The sequence below is a fragment of the Folsomia candida genome, unplaced genomic scaffold, assembly GCF_002217175.1.
Source record: "Folsomia candida strain VU population unplaced genomic scaffold, ASM221717v1 Fcan01_Sc042, whole genome shotgun sequence".
NCBI classification, from domain to species: domain Eukaryota; kingdom Metazoa; phylum Arthropoda; class Collembola; order Entomobryomorpha; family Isotomidae; genus Folsomia; species Folsomia candida.
This window is the reverse complement of record NW_019091234.1, coordinates 464,834-489,517: the sequence shown is the minus strand read 5'-3', so window position 1 is coordinate 489,517 and position 24,684 is coordinate 464,834. Positions and strand designations below refer to the sequence as shown.

At 42.6% G+C, this 24,684-nt stretch overlaps 3 protein-coding genes across 4 annotated transcripts in view; 2 read left to right on the top strand and 1 right to left on the bottom strand.

The window, feature by feature from the left end:
• Positions 1 to 1,535: 1,535 nt before the first annotated feature.
• Positions 1,536 to 7,127, top strand: LOC110861455 (sorting nexin-13). Its single transcript, XM_022110566.2, has 17 exons — positions 1,536 to 2,112; positions 2,181 to 2,513; positions 2,594 to 2,799; positions 2,876 to 3,048; positions 3,145 to 3,258; positions 3,339 to 3,651; positions 3,738 to 3,877; positions 3,960 to 4,252; positions 4,323 to 4,356; positions 4,442 to 4,675; positions 4,763 to 4,921; positions 5,015 to 5,281; positions 5,367 to 5,486; positions 5,552 to 5,610; positions 6,224 to 6,259; positions 6,338 to 6,450; positions 6,532 to 7,127. Exons 1-17 carry the CDS (start codon positions 1,955 to 1,957, stop codon positions 6,834 to 6,836), a joined length of 3,057 nt encoding a protein of 1,018 aa, XP_021966258.1. The 5' UTR covers positions 1,536 to 1,954; the 3' UTR covers positions 6,837 to 7,127.
• A 417-nt stretch (positions 7,128 to 7,544) lies between these two features.
• The window catches only part of LOC110861456 (limbic system-associated membrane protein), a 103,175-nt gene continuing 86,035 nt past the window's right edge, over positions 7,545 to 24,684 (bottom strand). For both annotated transcript variants that reach the window (XM_022110567.2, XM_035844753.1), the window contains 17 exons: positions 20,915 to 21,025; positions 19,941 to 19,988; positions 19,723 to 19,812; positions 19,598 to 19,635; positions 19,476 to 19,500; positions 16,302 to 16,417; positions 16,096 to 16,215; positions 15,853 to 15,883; positions 14,738 to 14,835; positions 10,752 to 10,830; positions 10,580 to 10,678; positions 10,362 to 10,489; positions 10,087 to 10,289; positions 9,977 to 10,020; positions 9,724 to 9,768; positions 9,575 to 9,591; positions 7,545 to 9,429 (listed from right to left, as the gene is read on the bottom strand). In XM_022110567.2, coding sequence (XP_021966259.2) covers positions 9,298 to 9,429; positions 9,575 to 9,591; positions 9,724 to 9,768; positions 9,977 to 10,020; positions 10,087 to 10,289; positions 10,362 to 10,489; positions 10,580 to 10,678; positions 10,752 to 10,830; positions 14,738 to 14,835; positions 15,853 to 15,883; positions 16,096 to 16,215; positions 16,302 to 16,417; positions 19,476 to 19,500; positions 19,598 to 19,635; positions 19,723 to 19,812; positions 19,941 to 19,988; positions 20,915 to 21,025 — 1,424 coding nt within the window. In that variant the 3' untranslated portion in view covers positions 7,545 to 9,297. The remainder of the gene's footprint in view (positions 9,430 to 9,574; positions 9,592 to 9,723; positions 9,769 to 9,976; positions 10,021 to 10,086; positions 10,290 to 10,361; positions 10,490 to 10,579; positions 10,679 to 10,751; positions 10,831 to 14,737; positions 14,836 to 15,852; positions 15,884 to 16,095; positions 16,216 to 16,301; positions 16,418 to 19,475; positions 19,501 to 19,597; positions 19,636 to 19,722; positions 19,813 to 19,940; positions 19,989 to 20,914; positions 21,026 to 24,684) is intronic.
• On the top strand, positions 13,012 to 14,233 carry LOC110861457. Its single transcript, XM_022110568.2, has 8 exons — positions 13,012 to 13,166; positions 13,287 to 13,343; positions 13,426 to 13,506; positions 13,595 to 13,630; positions 13,696 to 13,813; positions 13,885 to 13,940; positions 14,007 to 14,030; positions 14,110 to 14,233. Exons 1-8 carry the CDS (start codon positions 13,095 to 13,097, stop codon positions 14,122 to 14,124), a joined length of 459 nt encoding a protein of 152 aa, XP_021966260.1. The 5' UTR covers positions 13,012 to 13,094; the 3' UTR covers positions 14,125 to 14,233.

Genomic DNA, 24,684 nt, shown 5'->3' with positions numbered 1-24,684 from the left:
CCCAGACAATTTAATCTGCTCCCAAAAGTTGTGTGAACTAAAATACGAGTGCAATTCGCAAGTTTCAAATGTCAAATAATTGACCTCCTCCTCGTTGTCCTGCGATTGTGTCGTAGCGTCATTAATCGAGTTTCCGTTATCAAAGATCTTTATTTAGCTGGACAAGAGCCAAATGGTCAAAATGATTTTAAAAATTACTAATTACCACTCAGCCAAGTCCATTATGCATGGCGCCTTCTTCTTCGCACGTACTTTATCTTGTTTATACCACGAATCGAGATACAAGTTTTTTTTATAATTGGCAAAAGCAATGCTGTAAAAATTGTCTCATGGTCTCATCATGATCTGCGTTGGAAGTTGAGACGACGTGGTCGTCGTCGTCGTTGGCTGTCCTTGCCTTACAATCAATCTCTGCTGCCTCTGCTCATCATCAGTCACTCGTCCGCTCCTTCGTAATCTGTTTTTCAACTTTCTTCTGTTTTGTTTGCACACTGAATTAATTCGAATTATTGTTATGAGTGACTTTTAGAATTGGTTCGACACGAATGCTTGCTGTCGATGCCGATGTCGATGTTGGGCATGGCTGTCACTTTGTGCGACGAGACGAGACGAGATCACAATAAAACATGCCCATAAAAACAAAACATTGTTGACCAACAAGATATAACCCAGATTGATGGGATGACGCGACGTCAGCATGTACGTAGTAAATTCTTAAGTGGATTTAGCTACGTCAGAATAGAAGAATGAGACAAATTGAATTACTTCCTATTATTCAGCCAGCCAGTCAGTACTGGTCATAAGTGGACGGATCTCGTCATGTCTGGGTCAATCAGCGTGTGATCTGTCGGGGTCGGCAGCCTCTCTCCGCATAAAACAAAGCATGGTCCACATACCAAATAAGATTAGTATTCCCATTTCGTATCGTGTGTGATTGTTTTAAATGCCATCCCACAATCATCTTCCTACTTACTTATAAACCTATAAAATTAGCACTGGTTCGCATAATAATGTAGCCATGAACAGATAACCCATGGATTGTGAAGATCGATGCGGCAGGGTGAATGGGACGATTAAGCTCTCCTCTATGAATTGGAACAATATCATCATCATCATTTTTAATGCATAATTCGGATGTACAGACATGTGTTTATGTTATTCATAAGTCCGCTGGTTAAGCATTTCATACAAAAGTTATGTAACATCTCATCACCATTTTGAGCATCATGCCACATCTGAAACCCATCACTTGCCAGACAAACTAATGCATCGAACTAATCGCAAAAACCCCATAAAAATTAAATGATCGGTGCAACCATGACCATCTCCTATAACTGCATTATGCAGTATGTGAGTACTGTGAAATTCTTATTTTATGGAGGAACATCAGTTAGATTTACTGTTGATCTCTCCATAAAATCCATAAAATGGTTGTCCATAAAGCCGTGCAAATGAAATAAAAGTGCATGAAACTCATGGCCGGAAATTGGATGCCAAAACTTACTTTTTAAGTGCAGCAGGCAGCCTTCGTAAACGGGACTAAGGATCCCCGTTAGTTTTTATGGCTGCTACAAGTACAAATTTTAACACTCAACTATTATTAAGTAATTACTCATGATGATTCGATTAAAATACATGGATAAATTGTGGCATCGAATCCATGGGGCATATTGCTACGCGGGCTTGATAAAATTTATCCCATTTTTGTACCAGCTGCATCGAAAGGAATTTCCGATCCGTTGTTATTAATGAGGTTGAGGATTAGACGGCAGGAAAATCTGGGTGAGGGGTGTGGCTTGTCGAAATGGTTCGGTTGCTGCTGACGAGGGTTGTTATCTTGAACCTACTGGTCCCTCCAACCTCAAGCCCTGTCCTGATAGGATAGAGAACCAACAAACACCGATCGTCAGACCATAATAGTCATAAATATACCGATTTAATTAAAAGTGGCGAGATGGTGTTGTTGGCGTGGCTGAGAGAGGAGGAGACGGGGCGTTGGTATGCTGGCCGTGTGACCTTCCTTGCTGCATTGGTTCCCCTCCTCCTGGTCATGACGGGACTGGGCACTCTACTTTTGGGAATTATCCTCGCCAACATTTGCTTCATTTTGGGGTAGGTTTTATGGTTATAGTTTACACATGCTGTCCAAATAATTAATCAATAATATTGATTCTGTATAGGGCAACCTGTCGCCTGTATCTTGCGCAAGTCAGTAATCATGGTGCTGGTGAGGACGAACTTTCTTCCACAGGGGATGGAAGGAGTGGTCCTGCGTGGGTGGAATACGAAGTTAACACTGCAGCTGCTGACCCATCACGAGTCAAATCTCCTCGGGGGAAGTTGGACATGCGAATCTCTGGTTCTGCCATCATCGACGAAATAATTCACGAAATGATTGACTACATAATTCGCGACTATGTTCATTCATGGTATAACTATGTGTCGGATGATGACGAATTTATTCATGAACTAAGGGCAGCTATCCAAGAAGCCTTAGTCAATCTTTCAACCAGGTATGTGTTTCTGCATGTCAATAATTCTACGGAAATTTTATGTGAATGTTTTGACAGTTTTGTGCATGCTCTCTTTATAGAACGAAAGAGGTGGACTGGATCCCTTTCCTGACGACGCAATTAGTTGACGATGGGGCCTCCCATTTGCGCCTCTATCGCACAGCACTAGCCAAGGTCAAGGAGAACCCGCAGTGTGACTTGCTTTCCGTGTTTTTCGACTTGGAAGCCAGTATGGAAAAAAGTTTTTGTAGGGACATGGCCTGCATTGATGACTCCCATTTGAATGGTTCGTTTCGTAGTCCTTTATCAAGTGACCTTAATTTTTGGTTTTGTTAAAAAAATATTTTGCTTGTGGCGTGCAGACTATTTGCAAGGGATAGCAGATTCGATTCTCTACTTGCTTCTTCCCTCTGAAACGTATGGATGTAACCCTGTAGGAACTTTGGCACAGGATCTTCTCGTTAATTACGTTATCTACCCAGTTCTCAACCTCTTTTCTGAGCCTGACTTTGTCAACCAGTACATCATTTGGCTGGTAAATACCTCGAAGTTATTTTCTGAAATCTTCTCTACCTTCTCATCTTTGGGCAAAACAAACTTCTCATTTACACATGTTTCTACATTTTTACAGTGTCAAGGATTCCCAGCATCTAGTGACACATTTTTGTCTGTGATAAGAACTAGTGACAACATGGAGGAAGTTTCTGCCGTTCAAGACTATTTTATGGAATTCCACGGCGAACTTGTACGTTTTCTTTGTCATGATAAAAAACTACATCAAATTATAACTATTGTTAATTTCATTTGTTTCCATCACCGATGTAGAAATCTTCCCTGGACCGGTGCACCAATGCAGATGATCAAAGTTCTCTCAAGTCTCAGCTAAAATATGTCAATGTGATTCGCAAGTGTGTGGATAGTCGTCTCAGCATTTTGAAGGAGGGTGGAGGAGGACCTGGAGCTGATTGGACTGATGAGGGGGAAGGATGGCAAAATTACTTCCTCACTCCGGGCATCAAACTCCATAGTCTGTCCCTAAGTCAAGTTTTAAATAACAGCGTGGCCGTCTCATATTTCTTGGATTATATGAATGGAGTTGGCGGAACAAATTATCTCCTCATGTACTTTAATCTATCTGGTAAGCCTGTCCAGCAAATTTGGTAGACTGGAATTTTACGTAGTAATGGCCGTGGATGGACTTTGTTAATTTCCTTTCGTCTTTAGCTTGGAAAAGTTTGGCTGATCAACAATTTGCTGATGCCGAAAAGCAGAGTGGAAAGGATCAAGCGGAGAACAATGAGGCGATGATGGAATGCCTTAAAACTGCAGCTACCAATGTGTTTAATGAGTTCATCCCTGAAAATGTAACTTTCCGATTTTCCCTGACTATATATTTGACTAAAACAATTAGGAGGAGTACATTAACATTATCTCGCTCAACACTAGGCGAAACATAGAGTCCGACTCCCGGAAAGTGTAATGAAGCGTTTCTACATTCTGATGCAAACTAGTTCTGTGAATCCTGGTCTTTTCGACGACATTTACGAATGTCTAATAGAAACGATGGAGTCGAACGAGAAATATTATCAATCATTCCTGAAAAGCAAACTTTATATTAAATGCCTCCTGGATTTGGATCTTTTACGCACGGATTCCGTAACCAGCACTTCCGACGACGAGGATGACGATTTGAATTCATTCGAAGACTTTGAGTTTAACACCGATGCTGAGAGAATTGCGTAATAAAAATGTGTAGCCCGACAAAATCTACAGTTTACAATATATTTACGATTTGAACTATATTTACAGCGCGACTGGAGACGAATATCAAACCTGTCTGGAGGTAACACCACGATTTTTTATTAGTTATTGCTAGTTCGATTTCTCTTTAACTTTCTGACAAGCTGCTATGTTTTTTTGTTCAAAAGTGCCTAAAAGTCAGAAAGCAGCAGGAAGATGGACTTACTTTGGACGATGTTTTATTATGGGAGCGTGGTTACCTCGAACGGAAGTACAAACTGAAAGCGGAAATAATTGAAGCTGGCCTTACAACTGAAAAAGGAAAACAATTTGGTGTGTATGCCATCCAAGTGTTACGAGTTGAAATGTGGGATGGGAGAGAACGCAGATGGCACATTTATCGAAGATATTCAGATTTTTACGTAAGTGCATACTAAGAGATTATACATTTACTGGATTATTTGGATAATTATCCTTCGTAATAACCATAAACAATAATAATCCGTCAGGATTTCCATCAATGGATCAAGTCAAAGTGGATGCGACTGAGTAAGATCGATTTTCCAAGTAAACACACATTCAGAAGCACAGACCGCATATTTTTGGAAAAACGGATGAGCTCTCTGAACAAGTTTTTGGAAACGATTATGGACATGACGGCAGAGCAGGTTGGTTCGATACAACAAAACTTTTAATTATACTGTCAGTCTGTCAGTATTAACAGCAATTACCTTAAAGTTGTGTGCTGTGACTCCTTTCAGTGCTACGGAGAGTCATTACGGGATGCGTTGCTTCATTTCTTAGAACCCGGAATTTATGTGGTCAAAAAGAAGCTATTGAGTGATAAAATAGAAACTCTTGTCAACCCACTCAAACAATCAGTTCGATCGATGACGAGTGCTGTGAAAAGTGCGCCCGACTCCTTCATAAACACGCTGGATGGCTTTACAAAATTGTTTTACCCAAAAACCGCAGAACCAGAACAGTTTGCGGAAGCTATAAAAGTTGGAGCTTCAATCGATGTCGAGGTTTGAAGAACAAGCAACTCTATGCACGAATGAAATAATAATGTAAATGATTGTGTCTTATGTCGCATGTGCCCTATTTCTCAAGGTGGATGACAACATTCCATTAAGAATTAGTTTGCTCCTAATGGACGAAGTCTTTGATCTGAAAGAAAGAAATCAATGGCTCCGACGTAGAATTGTAGCATTTTGCCGTGAAATCTTAAAAGTGAGACAAACATCAATGAAGTATTAATTCAATTAATTAATATATTTTCTTCTATCTGCTTGTAGGCTATGTACGGTGACACGATAAACAGAAGAATTATTGACCATGTAGCTTTTTTAACGAGGTGAGGTTTTCTCTTTTTCTTAATTTCTGGCCCGAGCCAGGACTTGCTGAACCGCTATTCCCGTCCGTCTGTTTGTCCAGGACACGATAGAGCCAAAACGGCTGAACAGATTGAGTTCAAAATCTTGCATATATATCTATTGGGCAAAAAAGTTAGGCTTGAGTTAAGTTGGAACATGAGTCAAGTGGTCCAGTGGTTGACCGTTGAGATCATATAGACGGGTTGAACACTCTGTACCAAAATAGTAGCTGAAATTTGGCACAATTCCTGCAGGGTCCTCTCATAGGGTCCATGTGTACCAATGTAGCGGTATATTTACGCTCGAGTGGGTTATCAGAACAAAGCCTGAAAGGTTCCATGGATGAATGGTGAAAATAACGAGGATTAATAACATTATCTCAGGCGTGTGGCAACTTGTACCGAGAAAAGGTTTACCTGCACCGTTGATTTTTACGCCGGAATTATATATGCATTTCAATGTTAGGAGTTGGGTCATCTGACAAAATTTGAAAAGGACCTGACTTGTGTCAAATGAAGTGTGCAGTAGGTTTCTAAATTGCGAATTTAGTTTTGAATAAATGATTAATAAGTTTCTTAATATTTCACTCCACAGTCCTGTGAAGGTTTCCGGATATCTTAGAAATCTTCAGTAAGTGATGACACAAAAATATACTCCAATTTCACTTGATTTGGTTCACCATGATGTTAAACTTACTGAATATTCCAGACGAGCCCTTTGGCCAGATGGGCAACAAATATCGGGAAGGCAGCCTCGCGAACAAGAAATTAAAATGAGGACGCGAATTGCAGCAAAAACTTCATTATTTGCATGCATTTCAGGTACATCTAGCAAAACAATGGATAATCCTTTCTTTACTTGACATGCATGCTTACTGAAATATGAACTAATTCCCTTGTTAGATGATCTGAAACGTCTTATCGGGAGTGAGACGACTCGTCGCGGGTTAGTGTGCGTATTCGACATGCTGCAAAATCGGATTCTAAACCGACGCTTTACACTGGTCCTGTTTGAAGGGATTCTTAAAACCCTGTTCCCCGATAAGCCAATAATGGACATTGTACAACGACTACATTTTCGTTCGAACCGGGTTGGAAAAAATCGTCCCTTTTTAGTTCCTAATTCTAAAACTAGTAGTTTGAAAGTTACCAATGTTCCCAGCTTGGCAGGATTATCTCCTCGTGGAACTCGCAAAAAGAAGTCATAACCCAATTAATTTCAACAATAGGTTATTATTATGCATAGCTCATAATTCATCGCATACGCCGTATAGTGTGCATCGTCATATCACTAAATTCATTCCACAGCTTCCACAAGAAATGGAACCATTTATCACCAATCAGACTGCTACAAAATATTAACACACTCTATTTCTATCCAAAATCGATATATTTATTCATTTTGATTATTTCTTGCTGCTCGCTGTCACGAGGTAGGTTAGCGATTATGTGATAGTACGCTTTGATTAACTCGATTAAAGAACAATGTGCACAAAGTATTTTGATAACCGTTTGTTTATTAAATTGATTCATAATTTTACAAATCAACAAGTTTTGTATACTCATTCTATTTGTATGTTGTGTACACTATTTATTTTTATTACATACAAACTATTTATACACAAAACTACTCACTGAAACTGAAGAAGTGCAAAATCATAAAAAATCAAGCGAGTAGTGGAACTGAGATGTAACTCTGCAGACTGATCCAAAGCCGTTTAAATAGAAAATCTTTACCATCTCATCTCCTACTGCTAAAGAACTATTCATAGTGATACATACATAAATAGAACAATAAATAAGCAGCATTTCCTTTTCTAAAAAATAATAACCGTATCGCTAAGCTTTACAAACACTGGAATAATATATGTAGCGTCGTGATTTGATTTGTAGCATCGGTATCTTGGTGAAGTGGATTTCAATATCATTTCTCCCTCTCGTACAGATTTAATAATATTTTCTTATGTCATACTTTTTATTAGAAACAAAACAGATTGACGTTCACTTAATCAGTATGTTCTTCGTAAATATTGCCCAGTTGTAGATTAGTTATCCATGTACTCAAGTAGACCTAAATACATAGGTACGACGATAACTCTGCCCCTTACTTCCTATACGTAGTCGTATACATTAACACAATCTTTTTGTATTCTCATCCTCAATATCTTATCATTTCTCCAAGTAACTAGCTTATCATCATCATTACAATAGCGTCCACCCACACACTTATGTACACATCCAGTAATATTATTAGCATTTTATTCATATTTTATTACCACTCGAATTCACCTTTTACACTCAAAATAATATGCACTCTCCATGAGAACTTTTCATTCGTACGTGCAACGCGTGTGCTTATGGACATTCATTCTCATTGTTTGTATTGCCATCAAATAAGTTATTCTGAGAGAATACAATATATTATTTATTTACGTGCTAATTAGTAATGCTACATTTTTATAGGAGAAACCATGCGTTCGATGTGTCACAACTATTCACCTCTTATTTACACCAGTTCAACAGTATTCAGTTAGTGTGCACGTCGCCAAAAATTTCTTAATAAATACGTGACCTCCTCTAGAGTGGTTATTTATAAAAGCGTCGCAATTTTAAGGTTTCATCAAAAATGGGAAGGTTATTTGTGCATTTACGTATGTCCACCCACGCAGGGCGAGTGGATGAGTGACAGCGCAACGTTGGTGTCGGTTGCTGTCATTATCAGAGGAGGACACGTACAACGTTTGAAACATAAATATGGAGGATGAGACTTACAAAAATAAGTATTATTTTCTTCGCCAACAACGAAATATTTTTGTGACAGAATAAATCATTACTTTTATAGCAATGACTTTTTGTATATGAAACTTGAAGCAATGCACCAAACAAACAAAACTATTTGCGACATAGAAAATCTTTGGTGGTAGCTGTCATCATAAAATACACTTTACATTGCTACCGTTTAGACCATGGACTAAATGTGCACCTCTGCCTAGAAGAGACACAAATTATTCTTATGTAGCTGCACAATTATACAAATCCAACGGAAACACTCTCTTTCACTCACTTTCACTCTACTCACGATATCCAAAGCTATTTAATCCTTTACAATTTGTACAAGTAAATTAGTGACTCATCGCTGCTTCTTATAAGCTACTTAACTCGCTGCCTATTAACAGAGCCCTTCCATGCATACGCACACACCCACCTTTTTCAAGGGCAGGTAAGCTAATGACTAAATTCATTGAGTAACAACTGTTTCGACTAAAATTACGTCACTACATTTCTACGATGGATGCAATATTCTTTTAGTCATACATCAAAATAAGCGAGTATTTGCTTCACCATTGCAGTGGGGACGTTTTTCTGACATGACATGAGTAATGCCGGTTAGGTATTTATCCTCTCTTATCCTCTCACAGTAGAGTTAAAGTAAAGCTAATTAGTCATAGAACAAGTATTACTGGTAAACCCATCCACGCTCACACACTGATGCAGAGAGGGCTCACCCCTCACACATCCTGGCACGCACGCACGCACACCGCCATGAAAGTTGATCGTAGAAGTCTTCGTCTTAATTATTATAAGTAAGTAAAAGTTCATTTGTGATGTGAAAAGTCTTGAAGCTCTGCTGGTCTTATAGATTTACATACATTTCTTATTCCTTCAAGTCTACGTCGTAGCTGCTCTGCTCGCAAACAGAACAAGACTCACTGGCAGCAGCAGACTTATCACAACTGACGCCACAGAAGAATGGACTGAGACGGCGAAAGATGTCGGCGACGTTATCCTCATATCACGCACCTGCAGAAGCAAAAAAAAAAAACTCTAGAATACACACACTACATACTTTGTAACCTAAAATTTTAATTAAGTTAACGTTTTCGGTGGGAAGTTCCAATGGAACATTATTAACGTATTAATTTATTATAAATATGGTAAACCATACCTCGGTGGGCAGAGACCCTGAAACGAGACATGAACAATTAGTGATACGTACAATCTCAAAATATTGTGACTCCTCAATGCTAAGTCTTGTGATATGGTCAACTACTGTGGGTGCACAGCACGAATGTGTCATTTGTTTCATTTACTGACCTGCTATAACATCGTGCTGAGGAGAAGATTCGTACGGGTAATGATCTGTCAATGAAACGAAACAAATTTAAAATTTACTCATAAAACTGCGAAGAAAGGGTGGAAAGCACAGAGTAATTATGGCTGTCAGTGTATGCAAGTGAGGCTTTTTAGTAGTAGGTAAATATGTCGACGAGAGATTAAAAAGTGAGGGACGGGATTGGGCTGAAAGGTTTCAGTGTGCACACAGGAAGATTGAGTAGTGATGACCTACCTGAAGTTCTGGTATTGAACTGGAACAGGTCGCTTTGCTGAGCCCTTAATCACACAACATTTCATGTCAGTAATATGCACCACCAAGAATTAATTTTACTTGTTACTCACCATCCGTACTTGTTCTTCGCGACCACTTTCGCCTCGTACATGACGCCAGCCTCCAGGTTTCGGATGTGATACGACTTCCAGTGCGTCTTGGAGGCTGGTGAAAGTCCTCGCGTCAAAGTTGTTCGCTGGTCGTAGTAACTCCCCTCGCTTGAAGGGATCACTACGTCGTGCCATTGCCCGGGTTGGTCGTGGGTCTCGTTTGCCTAAAGTGTCCACAAGTGAAAGCATCAAGCTAAGCAATGGCATTTAATTTGCCGTACAAATGTTATACGTACATGTTTCTTGCGGTACGAGAGGCGAAACTCTTCCACCACAGAGTAGCTTTCCACGGACCATGTCACATTGAACGCATCTCGCATCCTCCCGATTGGGTCGCTTCGAAACACAGCCCGGTTAGGACGCCCTGAGCATGGAAGAAATATTGTAAATTGTAAATTGAATATTCCCACATCAACTGCTAAAATCGTCCCAAAAACCACTTATCTGTCTTCACCTGAGAGCTCAATGTGCTTCCGTGACCGTCCCAACTTGTTGTCCGCCTCGCAGGAGTAGTTGCCAAAGTCGGAGGGCTGGACGTTCCTGATGATGAGTGCTGCGTGGGGAGGAAAGGTAAGAGAAAGGCTTTAAATTTGATTTCTTTAGTCCATAAAGATTGTCTTTATTACAGTGTCTCGAGCCGCGTGTTTCCATGAGAAGTCGGCCAGACTCGTCCAGAATCATCACATCCTTGTACCACTTCACCTTCTGGAAGAGAAACAAGGAGGCTTTTGTAACAAGTGTGGGCACGTCAACCACCAACCATAACGCGATTACTGGAAACGTTCTCAATGGGCCAGTGCAACTACTGTTACGTCTCATAAATCTCTCCGCGAGTAATTTATTGGTTCTGTTGTAAACTGGGATGCAAATCTCTCTCGCTGCTTTCTCCCACTCACTCACTCACCGCATTTGCATTATAGCTTTCTCTCCAACTCCATATATAAACCCAACATCAACATCATCCGAAAAAATCCACAATTTTCCTTCCCACGAGAACCAACGGGCAACCTCTTCTTTTCTGGTGCACATATTGCACACGAGTCCATTCCAATATATTCATCTCCTCCTCACTTGCCCCTCAAAATACGTACGTATGCATTGAACCCACGTCACTCGGCTCTATTTTATTGGGCGGAAATGTGTGCGTGCAACGTTATAATTAAACCCTGTTCATATTTATCTAAACCCTTTATTTATTGCACTGCTTAATTATTCGTTACTCCGCTTATTTTTGTCACCTTCAGAACGCCAGCCCATTTTATTATTCGTGTGGTTTGTAAACGTGTTATTATGGCCAAAAAACGGCACTCGTGTTGCTTGCGTACTTGCTGATTTATCACGGGCATAAATAAGCTAGGCTAGTTCAGGCAACGTGCAGCAAGGAAACTCCTAAAAATAGGACTAAAGGTTAATCAAACTGGTTAAATGCAAAATGCTGCTGCGTACATAGGTACGTATGAAATGAAAGCGCGTCATGATCATGAATTAGGTATTATCCACGTGCCTTTCTGTTGGTGGCCAAATTATTATTGCGTCGTGCTCACCGTGCTCTGGATGGTTAACGAATTCAATCATCAGCAAAGATAACAAGATATTCGGCAGGGCAGCGGCCAGAGCGGAGAGTCGAGTTGACTCGATGAGTAAGAAAAACAGAAAATTCATCAGCCTGCAGAATCGAATGGGTGGGTGAAAGTTGGTTGATTGGATTTAGCATAACAACAAACGAACCAAAAACCAAACCACCAAACACAGAGTTTCGTTCAAGGCATTTTTTTGGGGTCAGTCGAACCTCCACATCACAACCAGCAGCAGCAGCAGGAGGATCAGCAGGAGTAGAAAAAGTCGCCACCACGACCAGAAAACCAAGTCCCCGCGTGTGTCCTGCATCCGGTGTGGCATGGCTCTGGAACCGGAAGTAGTCCAATGTGGGACAGGGAAAGGACTTTGACTGTGTCCAGTCACCGTGAACGGCAAACAAAGGTCGGGAATGCTTGTTCTCCTGGAAGAAGATGAACAGACGAGCAGGACGACGAATAAGGGACGCTTGGAATTTCTTACTTCTCTCTTTCTTCTTCTTCGTCGACTGCTGCTGCTGCTGGTAGTGGTGGGTGGGTGGTTGGTTGGTTGACCAATTCCTCCGCGGGGTATAATGTATATGTATGAATGTCGTGGGTGGACGAGCGGTGCGGGCAAGCATCAGGATATTTATGGCCCTCAATCAATACATTTAGTGAAGGTTGAGGGGACTCATCGTACTATTTTAGTCTTCTCATCTTCTCATTTCGCCACCAACGAACTCGATCGAACGAACCATCATTACGGGAGCGTAATAAACGGAACGATTTCCCAATATTATGATTACCTCCACAATCCCCCATCATCAGGACCACCAGCACAGGCAGAGCTGAATCTGCTCAGAGTGCACAGCCCGAAATTAAAGTGATATGATTCCCATTTTTATTTCTAATGCTCTTCCTCCCATCCTGTGGCAATGGATGGCTGGATACGCAACGTGCCTACATCCGCACAGCCGTCATCCTCAAAAATGTTTATGCCCGTGTATATCATGAATTTTAATGTTGCAACAACACATGGACTCGTTCGTGTGATGATCAACCAATCATTCAGCGTAAATCACATTAATTGAGATCATAAATGCCATGTTAATGGGTGAGGTTACAGGAATCGGAGATGAGCCCCTTCCATGTTTCCACCAGCTCCAACCACTCATTACTAACTGCATGTGCCATCATCATCATCACACCTTCTCCCCCAGCTACTGGCTTTTTACTCGGAGATGAAATGAAAAAAAAATTGAAAATTTCGCGTGCGTGTCATCATTATCCTAACGAACGAACCAAGGTCAATATTTTAAAGGTCTGGGCGAGTCAATAAAAAGGGATGATGAAACCAAACAGCGTCTGATTTTTGAAAGTGATCTCTCTCTCGCTACCTCTTCACCAGCCACCATGAAGTTTCAATTGCGCCATAGCGGGGTCTGCCCCCTTCTCGCCCTCCTCCTCCTCGCCCTCGTCTTGCCGGTAAGATTATTTGCCAAGATTGGTCTCACAGAAAAATAAGTTTGAGACATTTTATCCGACCTCATAAATACAAGTACAATTTGATGTTTAATGTAACACGAGTTTTCGAAATTTTTTCAGGCCAAGTCCACCTTTGATGTGGAGAAGTGCAGAGGTGTTGATTTGGATGCAACCGAGGTAAGGTTTTTTTCATAGAATGCGTTAATACATAATTCATGAACAAATTAGTGCATCCTTCAACAAACTTATTCCTCCGAAGGATCACATGATGCACGTTACAGACTGTCTTAGTAAAGCAGGGGCCAAGGAATTCCATGATGTTCCCGCAGAGAAAATGCCGGTATAGTAGATTTTCAACCAATTTGTTCACCACCATTGCAACGATATGTACAAATATTTTTAATGACACTTCTCCACGTGTGTTACAGTGTTTTGGAAAGTGCGTCATGGAGAAGAAGGGCATCGTGAGTGACCACCTTTCAAATAATTATAGTGATGCAATAATTATTCTGGATTCATTTCTTCACAGATCGATGACAAAGGCCTGCCCCACAAGGAGAACATTATGAAACTCATCACGGACAACATGCCAAAGGCTGTGCATGACGATCTGAACAAACGGATGGAAAACTGCTTAGCCGAAGAAAGTAAGTTTTGCACCAAAATCTTAGTTATGTAAGAATCCATCGACTCAACTGACGGCCTCAAATAATTCCAGCATCGATGATCGACCCTGCGGATCCTTCCTGCAATACGTACATGCCCCTCGGAATGGTACGCGACTTACTTTCACTAAGATTCGCAGCAATTCATAATTAATCATTTCTCCTCTTTTTTCAGTGCATGCATTTGAGTTTTCTAGAAGTGAGTTAACCCGTTTATTTTTAGTAGACGAGTCCTAACTATCATTTCCCGTCAGAAATTAATCTCGTCTTTTTTGCAGGAGTGCGAAAAGTGAGAAGATGTATGAATATAATTGCCATCAGTGATCACGTCGGGTGAGGGTGAATGGATTTTTAGCAAAAAAGAGAGAAAAAACACATTAAATGTTTTCACCACAAGATTGACTCCCAGTGTTTGCGATCAATTTTTATTAACTCTGTCATCATCTTGGCATTCACTCATCACTTATCATCCCTGTATCGCAATAAAACTGCTGAGCTATGTTGATGGGCGAGAGAGATGTGCTGACTAAGAGGGAGAAAGCAGGCAGGGAGTGAAAGAGGTGGGTGGCCAACACGCCGCGACGACACAGGCAGCTAAATGCGAGCGAGGCTGTAATAATAATCTGATTCCACTGTTGTTGGGAGCTTATCATGTCTTCTCCAGTCGAGATTTTTCCCAGCCTACCTCTGACACTGGGAAGAAGATATGAGGCGATAATGCAAATGAAACTTTAATAACGACCCCGTCAACAAAATGCGCGCCGTGGCTACTCCCACGCCACCAAATAATAAAGACTCATCTCATAAAAAGTGTCAAAAGCTTGACATCAAGGTCTGTTTGTTGGGTAGCACAAGAGGTTTGCTAGTCCATAGTCTAAGAATATGTACGTGATCATACACACTTACCGTCGTTGGTGGGTCGGCGTGCACAACGCAGGCGAGTATGGCTTCCTGCCCTTCGCCAGAGTGAAGCCATGAACCCTCCACGTCAATTTCTGGAGGATCTGTTAAAAAGAAAATGCTGTGTAAAGACCAAATACGCATACGTCGCTGTCTCTCCATCCATTCATTAATCGCTACCACCAGGAAGAATTAATTCCATGGTGGTGGGAGATCCCTCTTTTTAATTCATCATCGCCTCACTTCCTATCTGCCGGTCCCCTGTTTTTGAATTTCCAATCAGGACAAAAAAGAGATGAGGACAAGCTTCGCTAATGACGTGTCTCACTCAGAGATACTTGCTCACCCTCTTCGTCGTCATTTGGAAGTCGTGGTCGTGGTGGTGGTGGGATCTCAAGGTGTGGCAAAAATACTTTTGAGAATGAATTAATATCCGAGCAAAGCAGCTCGTTTTTTCGTCCTTTCTCATTCGCCAGCCATTTCTTCTTCTCAATTATTATTGCATGCATGGTGGAGAGGAAGGACGAGGCTGCTGCCACAGAATCTCCACCAAGAGCAAAAATTCAATTTAATATCCAAGGCAGGAGCCATTAATATGAATGGATTCTCATTTCAAGAGGAAATGCATGCATTTTGAAATATTGGCTGGGAATGAGAGATAAAAAAGTTATCACTCGTAATGAAAATGTTGAAGAGAGGCCACATTTATTCCTTATTCGTCTCCTTTGATGAAGACTTTTTGGCCTTAATGAGATTTCTCCCGGCTCCGACCACCACCCGCCCGACCACTATTTATCCACTCTGGGCTAATCTGAATTAACCCAAGAATGCGACGTGCCCCCAGCTTTTTATCCCCTCTCCTCCTCCTCCGCAGCACTGCTTCTTCCTCCCACCACGACCACTCCTCAAAGAGAAAGTGAAGATGAGAAATAAGTGAGGACGGCGACGGAGGGAGGGAGGCAGCCTGAAAGCCAATCCCCACAGGATTTCTCATTTTTACTTTCCACTCTTTTTTCTCCTTTGCCAGAAGAAGAGTGACAGAATAAGCTCCGAATTTTAATAAGCAACTCACTCAACCCTTGCACATTATTACGGCTAATAAATGACAGCTTTTCACTCACATTGAACTCTCACCTCGATGGAAGTGGTGACCTGAAAGTATTGTTAAGATTCAGTAATCAGTTTTTGCTTTGTGTATACCAACACGATGAACACGGACTGTTTCAGGACAATCTGTGTGCACCAAGCAGGTTATAAATAATTTCAAGTAGCACGAAACATAATCCGTGATCTTTCGATTAACAGTTCAAGTAATTCTAAATAGCATTAATTAGACATAAGTAAAAGTCAGCTTATGTACGTACCGGAGTACCGACGCCGTTGTTGGCGGAGCAGAGGTAAACTCCAGCCGAATGTCGATCCGCTTTTTGTATGCCGTACGTATTCCCATCAACAGACTGTTCCCCACGAGGCAGGAGGTTGTTCTGCACAAATGTCACAAACACGAGCATTAAATGTACATACAAATATTATTTGGGAATACACAATGCCTCATATTTATTGTGCTTACCCTTCGTGACCACGTGATTGTGGGGACGGGATTGCCGGATCCTCTGCAGGAGAGAGTCACCTGGTCCCCTTTGGAAATTGTGAGGTGATTGTTGTCACTGCGCACGCTGGGAGGAACTGAAACACAAAAACAGTGCATATTTTCACTGAATGTCGATGACGGGTCGAAGAGGGAAACGATGATGATGAATGAGTACGTGCAATGTTTGGACACTTTGTACCCTAAAAAAAGCACAAAGTCTGTTTTTAGAAAAAATGGTAAAAAGAGCCCTTTTTGAGTAGACAATGGGGATCCGAGTGGAACGAATAATTTTGGGACTGTAAACCGAATTGGACTTGCTATTACACAGACACCGACCAATTTGTGCCACTTAAAAAGTTTACGCAATAATCTCGCATAATGTGACACTTGAAAGTGAAACTTTGGGTCGTTCGGATATCAATCGACAAAAGTATTGTCAATTGTAGCAAATGTAGAGCTGTATTAGAGGGAAGAAGCGTCCGTCCTCGTGTTGAATGGAGGGGAAGCGAATTTATGGGTGTATCAAAACATCAATTGGAATTGCTCCCAAGTCCCCATTTTCGACTATTTCAATTTCACAACTTTCTCCTCAAACTCTTAGACACACGCTCAGCCAGCACCAGCTCAGGCCTCGCCCAATTTTCAAGTTCAAAAACTTTCAAAACTTTCCTATTCGCCACTTTGTTACTTACTTTCTGGTGAGATTGCACATAAAATAAATAGTCATACTTGAAAAATTAGACTCATATTCGTCCCCCACCGAACCCTCGCTCACTCAAACACACACCCTTTCCATGCACACCCCATGGCTTTCCCATTCAGTAGGACAACGCAATTCATGTATGTACACAGCCAACCAGCCAGCCAGCTTCACGTATGCATCATCCAGCAATAATCCTGCCATGAATACATCACAAAGGAAATTAGACATGGTTTTATTTCTGGAAGATCAAAAATGAGAAAGTGCGTCAAGAAGACGGAGAAGTGAGAAATGGGTGAAGGGGGAGAATTGCATATCATCAATCAAAACGACCATGGCGACTTGTTGACGTGCTGCAGAGAGCTGGCGGATGGATGGATGACTGACTGATTCCCCCGCAACGGCTTTCACGGATGCAATTTCTCAAAAAATATACAAATGTATGATCCGCTGCATGGATTTCATCTCATCGCCGCTTTGGTTGCATCGAAAAGATCATTTTATTCAAAGGTCTCGAGCTGGTGATGATAAATAATAACGTGGATGAGGCATTCCGATTCCATGTCCACACACTTTCTTTCTACAACTTCTCCACGACGACTAACTGCGAAGTGAATGAAATTCCGATTGCACAGATTTCGAGGAACACTACCAGTCGAGCCCAAGTCGTCGTTATTGCAAGTCGAGGGCAAGAAAGCCGCAGAGAGAGAGAGAGGAGTCATAAATTAGTCCCTAAAGCTCTCTTTTTAGCTCGATTAATTTATTCTCTCTGCATCAAAAATGAGTTATGATGGTTTCATTTCGACTCTCTCTCTCTCTTCCCATTGTGCTTGGCCATCCCATCCGAATCTCGGCGGCCTGATGGTAGCTGCACTCTCTGTATGCTTATGAGCCTCATAACCTATAATGTATTTAGCATAATAGTATTAAAGGTTTGAAATTAAAAGTGGGCTCCTCTCCGCTCTTTGAAATATGTCGACTCTTATTGAAAGTCGCGACTTGGGAGCTACACATAATGAATGAGCGAGTGTGAGGTGTAGGGATCGACACACACAATCACGCTGCTGCTTTCACCTCGTCCCTTCTCCTGCCACCAATTTTTGGTCGGTTGGATGGGTGGGTGGGAGGCAGGAAGGGATTGGGCCTCGACCACACCACACGAGATTAGTAACAGCCCCTCTAATTTCATTTCCCTGTTTTGAGACGAGACTCATCCTTCCTCTGCCTGCCTGCTTGGCTAGGTCTGCACAACATGACACGGCTTTGTCTCGGGGCTCAAAACGAATTAAGCTCTTGATTTGCGGTCTCTTTGTCCCGGCTGAATTATATCTCTGCTCTCTCTCTCTCTCTCTCTTTCCGCTCCTATTCTTAGTTAGATGCCTCCGGATCAAACACAATTAAAATTTGGGAGCTCTTTGCGTGTCCACCCGAGCTGATCAACATCACCCACTCAGGAGCCTACACTGGCTGGATGTACATGTGTGGGAGAGAACCACTCAGGAGGGAAGAAAGATAAGCGCACGCCGTGATGAAGGTGAAAGTTCTTTGAGGCTTATCACTCCCTCTCTATCTGTCCCCACCACATATGACCAACTAATAATGGATATACGGTGGGCTGATTGGCAGTGGTGGGGGGCAGGCAGTTGGTTGGGTGGGTGGGTATGGTTGGACGGATGATGATGAGGACTGAATGGAATATTAATGCGTTCTATTTACTCCTCGCGTTGACATTTACGGAGGACATACGTAGCCTTTCACCACTCCTTTCACTCGCTAGGAAATAGTTAGTGCGCTATAGCCCATTCGTTTGTCCCACTGCCACTGACTGACTGATCTCGTGTTGATGTTGATTTTCCCAACACGACGGCGATGATGATGCCATAATGCAGGAGCGGGAGATCATCATCGTGGAAGCGGCGGCGTCCTATGCTTGGTGGATGATGAGCCACTACCTGAATATTAGATTAGCTCCGAGTAACTGTGTATCCTCAACATTAAACTAATTTTCTCCTCTCATTCATCAATTTGCTGGTTTCATCTCGCAGGCAGCCAACTCCTGACGAAAGTGAAAGCAGCCTCGCTCCCTCTCGCTCTGCTTTTCTATCATCAATCCATGAATTTTTAAGTACTTTTTGCGACCGAGATGCAGAGTGGGTCACGAGGTCTGGCTGTAATATCGAGTCGGTCGGTCGGTGGGTCGGTGGTGGATGGATTTGACATCTCAAATGATGATTAACGAGAAGACTCCCTCGAGATAAGAGAATTCAACCCGATTGCATAATGGCAAAGGAAAAGGCGACTGAATGCCGATCAGATTTGGGTTCGAGGACGAACGGCCGCAACCACTCACCCAAAATTTTCAGGGTGTGCGATATTCCAACCATTGGATTAAGGATTTGAATGAAATGCTGCGTATGTGCAAATACTTGAATGAATAACTAAAAATTTCATACCCATTATTTCCAGTGTGTGATGAATCTAAACAAACAAAATTGCATGTAAATTAAATATTCCAATTTTGATACGAATCAATCTTGGTGATTTATAAGATAAATATTCGCCAAAAACAACTCACCTCCTCTGGCACCAGTGTGCTCATTTGACAAACGTAGTCTGCAATAATAAGAAAAATGACGATATGAGCACTCATCGATTGTCATAACTTCAAAATCAGAATGCATAATCAAGTCTATCACTCACCTCCTCCGTCCAAGGGTCGAACCTTCTTGATCTCGAGGTTGAACCCATCCACGAGTTCCACTCGGTTGTCGCGAGTGATCTTCATGTCGCCTGTGAATCAATGAGTCATCCAGCATTATAAACTTTCACCCATTCATGTTTAGCATCATCAAGTCTGAAATTATGTCCTGTCCACCCAAGGCGATAAGGAGTGGATAAGAAGATGTGCATATGCTTACCCGCGGAGAGCACCGAGTTTCCTCGCTTCCACAGAAGGACATAGTCGCCTGGAAGAAAAAAGAGAGAAGGCGGTCAGTACGGGTACGGTATGTGCGGGTGGTGTATGAAGAGAGGATGTGCCCGCAGGTTGAGTTATTGAGCCGGAAGTAAGGCGTACGAGTTCACGGGTGGCCTAGGCAGAGATCCCACGGCGATCGTTGTCTTTCTTCTTCTTCTCCGTCTCCTTATCAGAGAGTGAGAAAGTTTGACCACCCAGAACTCGTTTGACCGTGAGGAGAAATCCCTCCGATAAAAAGTTAACTTTCACTTCTTCTGCTCAGTTGCACCCACCAAGGAACGAGCGGACGGACGAATCAACTTGGAGGAGGACGGCTGTGAAAATCATAAATACGCTCCGGGGTGTTGTGAAGTGAAGGAGGTGAAAGGTCCGGTGGTGGTCAGGGGGAAGATGAAAAGAAGAAATAAGTTGAATAATTTCATGGATTTTGCCCACAGGATTGGGTGTCGAGAGATGCGAGATATGTGGAAATGAGAGGGAATCATAATATTGGCCGGAGAAAGTGACATTGGGAATAAGAGTGTGATGGAGAAAGTCGGAAGAAAGGGGTGGTCAGCAACGTCGTCGTCGTCTGTACAAATAATGGATCGATGGTGGGCAGTGAATCTGGAGCGATCTTTTTGGTCGTGTCGTGTGTCATTTGATTTGATGTAATGCCGTGTGTGAGCTTGTTAGAGAAAGTGGAGGAGTCAGTCTCTTCCTCTTCTTTCTGCTTCCTCTTTCTTGGCGTTTGGCGTTGATTTGAGGGAATGCGGCTCAAAGCCCAATTGGAACTCATAAATAAGCGAGTCCTCCTCTGCCCACTCTTTCCCTCTGCTTCGTCCTCTTCTTCTTATTCACGAAGGCTCTCCTCTCCAAGAAGACCAAAGGCGATGGGAAGGAGAAGACGGAATAAGAAAAAAAACTACGACTCACCCAGCCGATCCACTTGGCAGGGAAGAGTGACCGTCTCTCCAATGACGACACGTAAGGTTTGGCTCCTTGTGATGAATTTGGGCGTCTCTCCGTCCTCCTCGTGGCATTGGACTGCAAAGAACAAATAACAGACAAATAAATGCACTACTTGATCATATCCAGAGCAATAAATGGACCAATAATGATCAATTTATCTCTTCTGATTATCTCCCTCGCCCCCTTCCGCCCTACACCGTGCAGCATAACTCTCGGGCAGCGTGGTCCCGTTATTCTCCTCGTCCTTGTGATGGAGGTGACACATTTTACCGAGCTCTCGGCCTCTCCAGAGACTCGTCCCCACTCTCTCCGTACATATTCCAATGAAGTAAAACCAAACAGAACAACAGAAAACTTCCGCCCTCATTTCCCATTTCTGGACATGAACGCTACCACAACTTGGACTATGTCAACGGTCCGTGTGATGTACAACACCCGACCAAGAGGACATCAGAATAGGAGCCGCCGCTGCGGTATGGACGAGGCACATAATTTGCCCATTTTTGACAGATAGTGCCAATTTGGCAGAGGCTGATGAGCTTATTCTTCCAGGAGGAGGAGGAGCCGGGCAGAAATGGATGTGTGATGATATTGAAAAAAGTCGACAAACAGAAATTGAATTGGAAATGTGGAGTCCATATCGAGAGGAGGAAGCAAGTCCAGCGTGGCAGGAGGAGCCGCGGCAGCAAAATTTTCTCCAAGTGGCCCCGAATAAAAATCAAATATTCAATCAGAGGAGTCTTTGAGGAAGGTGAAAGTGGATTCTAGAATTCCTTCCAGTCGCCCTTCCTCCCTTGTTTGTGCGGAATACGGAGGGATATAATATTATTGGCAAGCTTTCCCCACACCTTGGTATATAAGATGTGCATGTGGCCGTGATGAGGAGGCTGGCTGCCCACCCATACCCACTCCATTGTCTCAGCTACCACTTCACTTTTGGGAAATGAGGTTTGGCGGAGAGAACGTCAAACGCGATAAAAGCTCTATTAGATTTAATTTCAATTTTCTAATATTCTTCTCCTCGCCACGCTCTTGATAAAACTCAGATTTACACCGGCACTCCAATTTCGCAAACCTTTCACAATATTACCTCAAATAAAATTTCCTTCTCCTCGCCATCTTCCCGCACACGCCCATTTCACCAAGAAAAGCCAACCACACCAAAAACCGACTCCTGTGTACATAAGCATAACAGGCCACGTACGTACGTATGTATATGCGTGTGCTGTGATTGCGAATCTGGAACATTTGCTCCATTTACAGATGAAATGAGCTAATGGGCACCCTTAATGGCGCTCTAATGGCTGTATCCATATCAAGTATCAATCCCTTCCTTTCCTCCGACCCTCGTAAATCCCACAATGAGCAACATTTGAAATTGAATTTTTATGGCCCATGCAAACGGCTCCTCGTCAAATGCTCCGTTTTCAGAAATAATTATGTTCTTCATATGTACACCATCCGCCAAAGTACGTCAGCCCAAAGCCCGTACTCCCGCGACCTGTGCAGGCGGAGAAGAAGGGTACAGCACGATTCCTCCGTCCACCAGGTGAAAGGATGAGAAGAAGAGAAAGTTGAATTACTTTTCTCTCCCATCTCGATGCAAATTTCGACTCTGGTCTTTTTCATCTCCACTTCCACTCCTCCAGCTCGGCCATGGAAATGGATCTGCGGAGAGAGGAGAATCGAGGAGATAAGGAATCCAGCCAGACTCATCTCCTTCTCATATCTCATTTAAATCTTGCCTCCAAGAAACAAAAATTACTCTGTACAACCGGCCACCGCTTTCCTCGGGGATGCAAAAATGTTGTGCAATACCACGAACTGGGATGAGATGGATGGAAATCTGGCTGCATTCTTTTCTCAAAATATTTGTCTGAGCAAGATTTGCTTTCCATCAGTCGGAGGAGAAAAAGGATGAGGCGAAAATCGATGAGGATTAGCAGGACGGAAAGGTCAGAGAATATGAAAATGTACCCATTTGCACACCCAAAAGCCATATCGTTATCATATCCTTCAGGTTTCGCAGTATCATCTCGTCTCCCCAACAGCAGCGAGAGGTTGAAATACTACGGCACGAGAAGCAGCAGTGGTTCGTGGTGGCAGTCCTATCATCGGCCATTTCATATCACCGGCTCAATTCACATTTGCGTGTTCGCAGCGCATAATGACCATAAGCACTCCAGTAAAAGTGTCATTATCCAAAATTCTGAATTCTGCCGTGGACAGACAGCGAGCCAGGCCGATAAGTAATAACCGATGCACATCTCTCTCTCTCTAACCGAATCTTTCTTGCGACGACGGCACGAACCAAAAGTGTGTCAATGGAAAACATGACTAAAAATTCGACAAAAATCCCGTTATTTGTTTTGGACAGTGGAAAAATAAATACAAAACTCACACGAAATCCGACTCTGCCACCGGCTGCATGTTTATCAGTCGTTAGGTTGTTAATTAGGAGTCCCAGGTGGTCGTGTTAAATATGTGGCCGTGTCGTGACACGTTTAATTTAGGCGTGATTTAGGTGAACATGTGACCAAACTCGTCGTCCACCCACTACACGTCCCCTCGCTTTTCACCCGCATTAATTACAAGAACAAAGTCCCCAAGCATCATGACAGCCAAATTCACGCGTCCAGCAGCAGGAGCGAGAAGGATCAGAGAGTGAGAGAGGGTGGCATGGCCAACTCACTGTGTACGTAATGCAGCTCTCGAGTCTCTGGCTGGGGTAGAGGGACCGGAAATCATTGTTCAGCATGCAATAAAGTGATACAGCGAGAGAGACGATGGCGATAGGGTTGAGGAAACTTTTGGAAATTCAAATCCAAACAAGAGTAGTTTCGAGATTTGTAAATGAGGCGAGTTTTATGAGAGTCTGTTCTGAGGAGACGATGGTGAGGAGAAGACGGCAGCTATGAGAAAGAAGTTGTTTAAAGACGCCATAAAAAAGAGAATTGCTATACTCCATCACATCAATTGGTCAGAACCTCTTTTCAATCCACACATTTCTTCGTTTTCCTCCAAAAGTGGACCAATCTATAAAAATGGAGCAGAGGCTGAGACGTCGCGGAGTCACAAACAAACAGAAAAGTCAGCAAAGAAATTTCCAACAGAGTTCTCTCTTTTCTTGCGGACAACAAGTTTAAAAAGTGAGAGAGCCCATTTTTTATTCCGGGCGGGCCTCCACCCACCCAGCAATGCTCGCCCGCATCCATACATATTTCGGTCGTATATGTGTACTTTTCCCCTCTCCGTACGTACCTACATCTGTACATGGACACTCAAAAAACAGGAAGCCGCTGGACTCACCAGTCCATTTGTTGCAAGTGAAACCAACATAAAAATAATTCCGAGTGGGTCTGGAGGAAATCAAATGCATTGCTTTCTCTGCCCATATTTCCACGAGTCGTCGTTTCTTGCAGAGAGAGCTCTTTAACTTCCGCTAGTTGACAACTAGACGAACGGACTCTGATTCTGAGCAAAAATCGGGTCACGGAGGAAGAAATCAGAAATTCCATTCTTTTCGCTTTGGGGGAGAGAAGCCTGCTCAAAATTCATACGCGATTGATCCAAAACTTTCCTTCTCGTCTTCCTCTCTTCTCTCATTTCACATTCTCTTCTGTCCCACCTCACAACTTTTCCCACCACCAGAACTCCTCTGCCCAAGCATTATTTTCCTCCACACACACAATGGATTTGTTTTCTTTCTCCTTCCACCACCACCACCACGACTG

Excerpts from the sequence above, each read along its gene's own strand:
- LOC110861455 (XM_022110566.2), top strand. The coding sequence starts at position 1,955 with ATGGTGTTGTTGGCGTGGCTGAGAGAGGAGGAGACGGGGCGTTGGTAT. Across the intron at positions 3,049-3,144 it reads ACCAGTACATCATTTGGCTG|TGTCAAGGATTCCCAGCATC; the intron begins GTAAATACCTCG and ends ACATTTTTACAG. Across the intron at positions 5,487-5,551 it reads TTTGCCGTGAAATCTTAAAA|GCTATGTACGGTGACACGAT; the intron begins GTGAGACAAACA and ends ATCTGCTTGTAG.
- LOC110861457 (XM_022110568.2), top strand. The coding sequence starts at position 13,095 with ATGAAGTTTCAATTGCGCCATAGCGGGGTCTGCCCCCTTCTCGCCCTC. Across the intron at positions 13,167-13,286 it reads TCCTCGCCCTCGTCTTGCCG|GCCAAGTCCACCTTTGATGT; the intron begins GTAAGATTATTT and ends AAATTTTTTCAG. Across the intron at positions 13,344-13,425 it reads TTGATTTGGATGCAACCGAG|GATCACATGATGCACGTTAC; the intron begins GTAAGGTTTTTT and ends ATTCCTCCGAAG.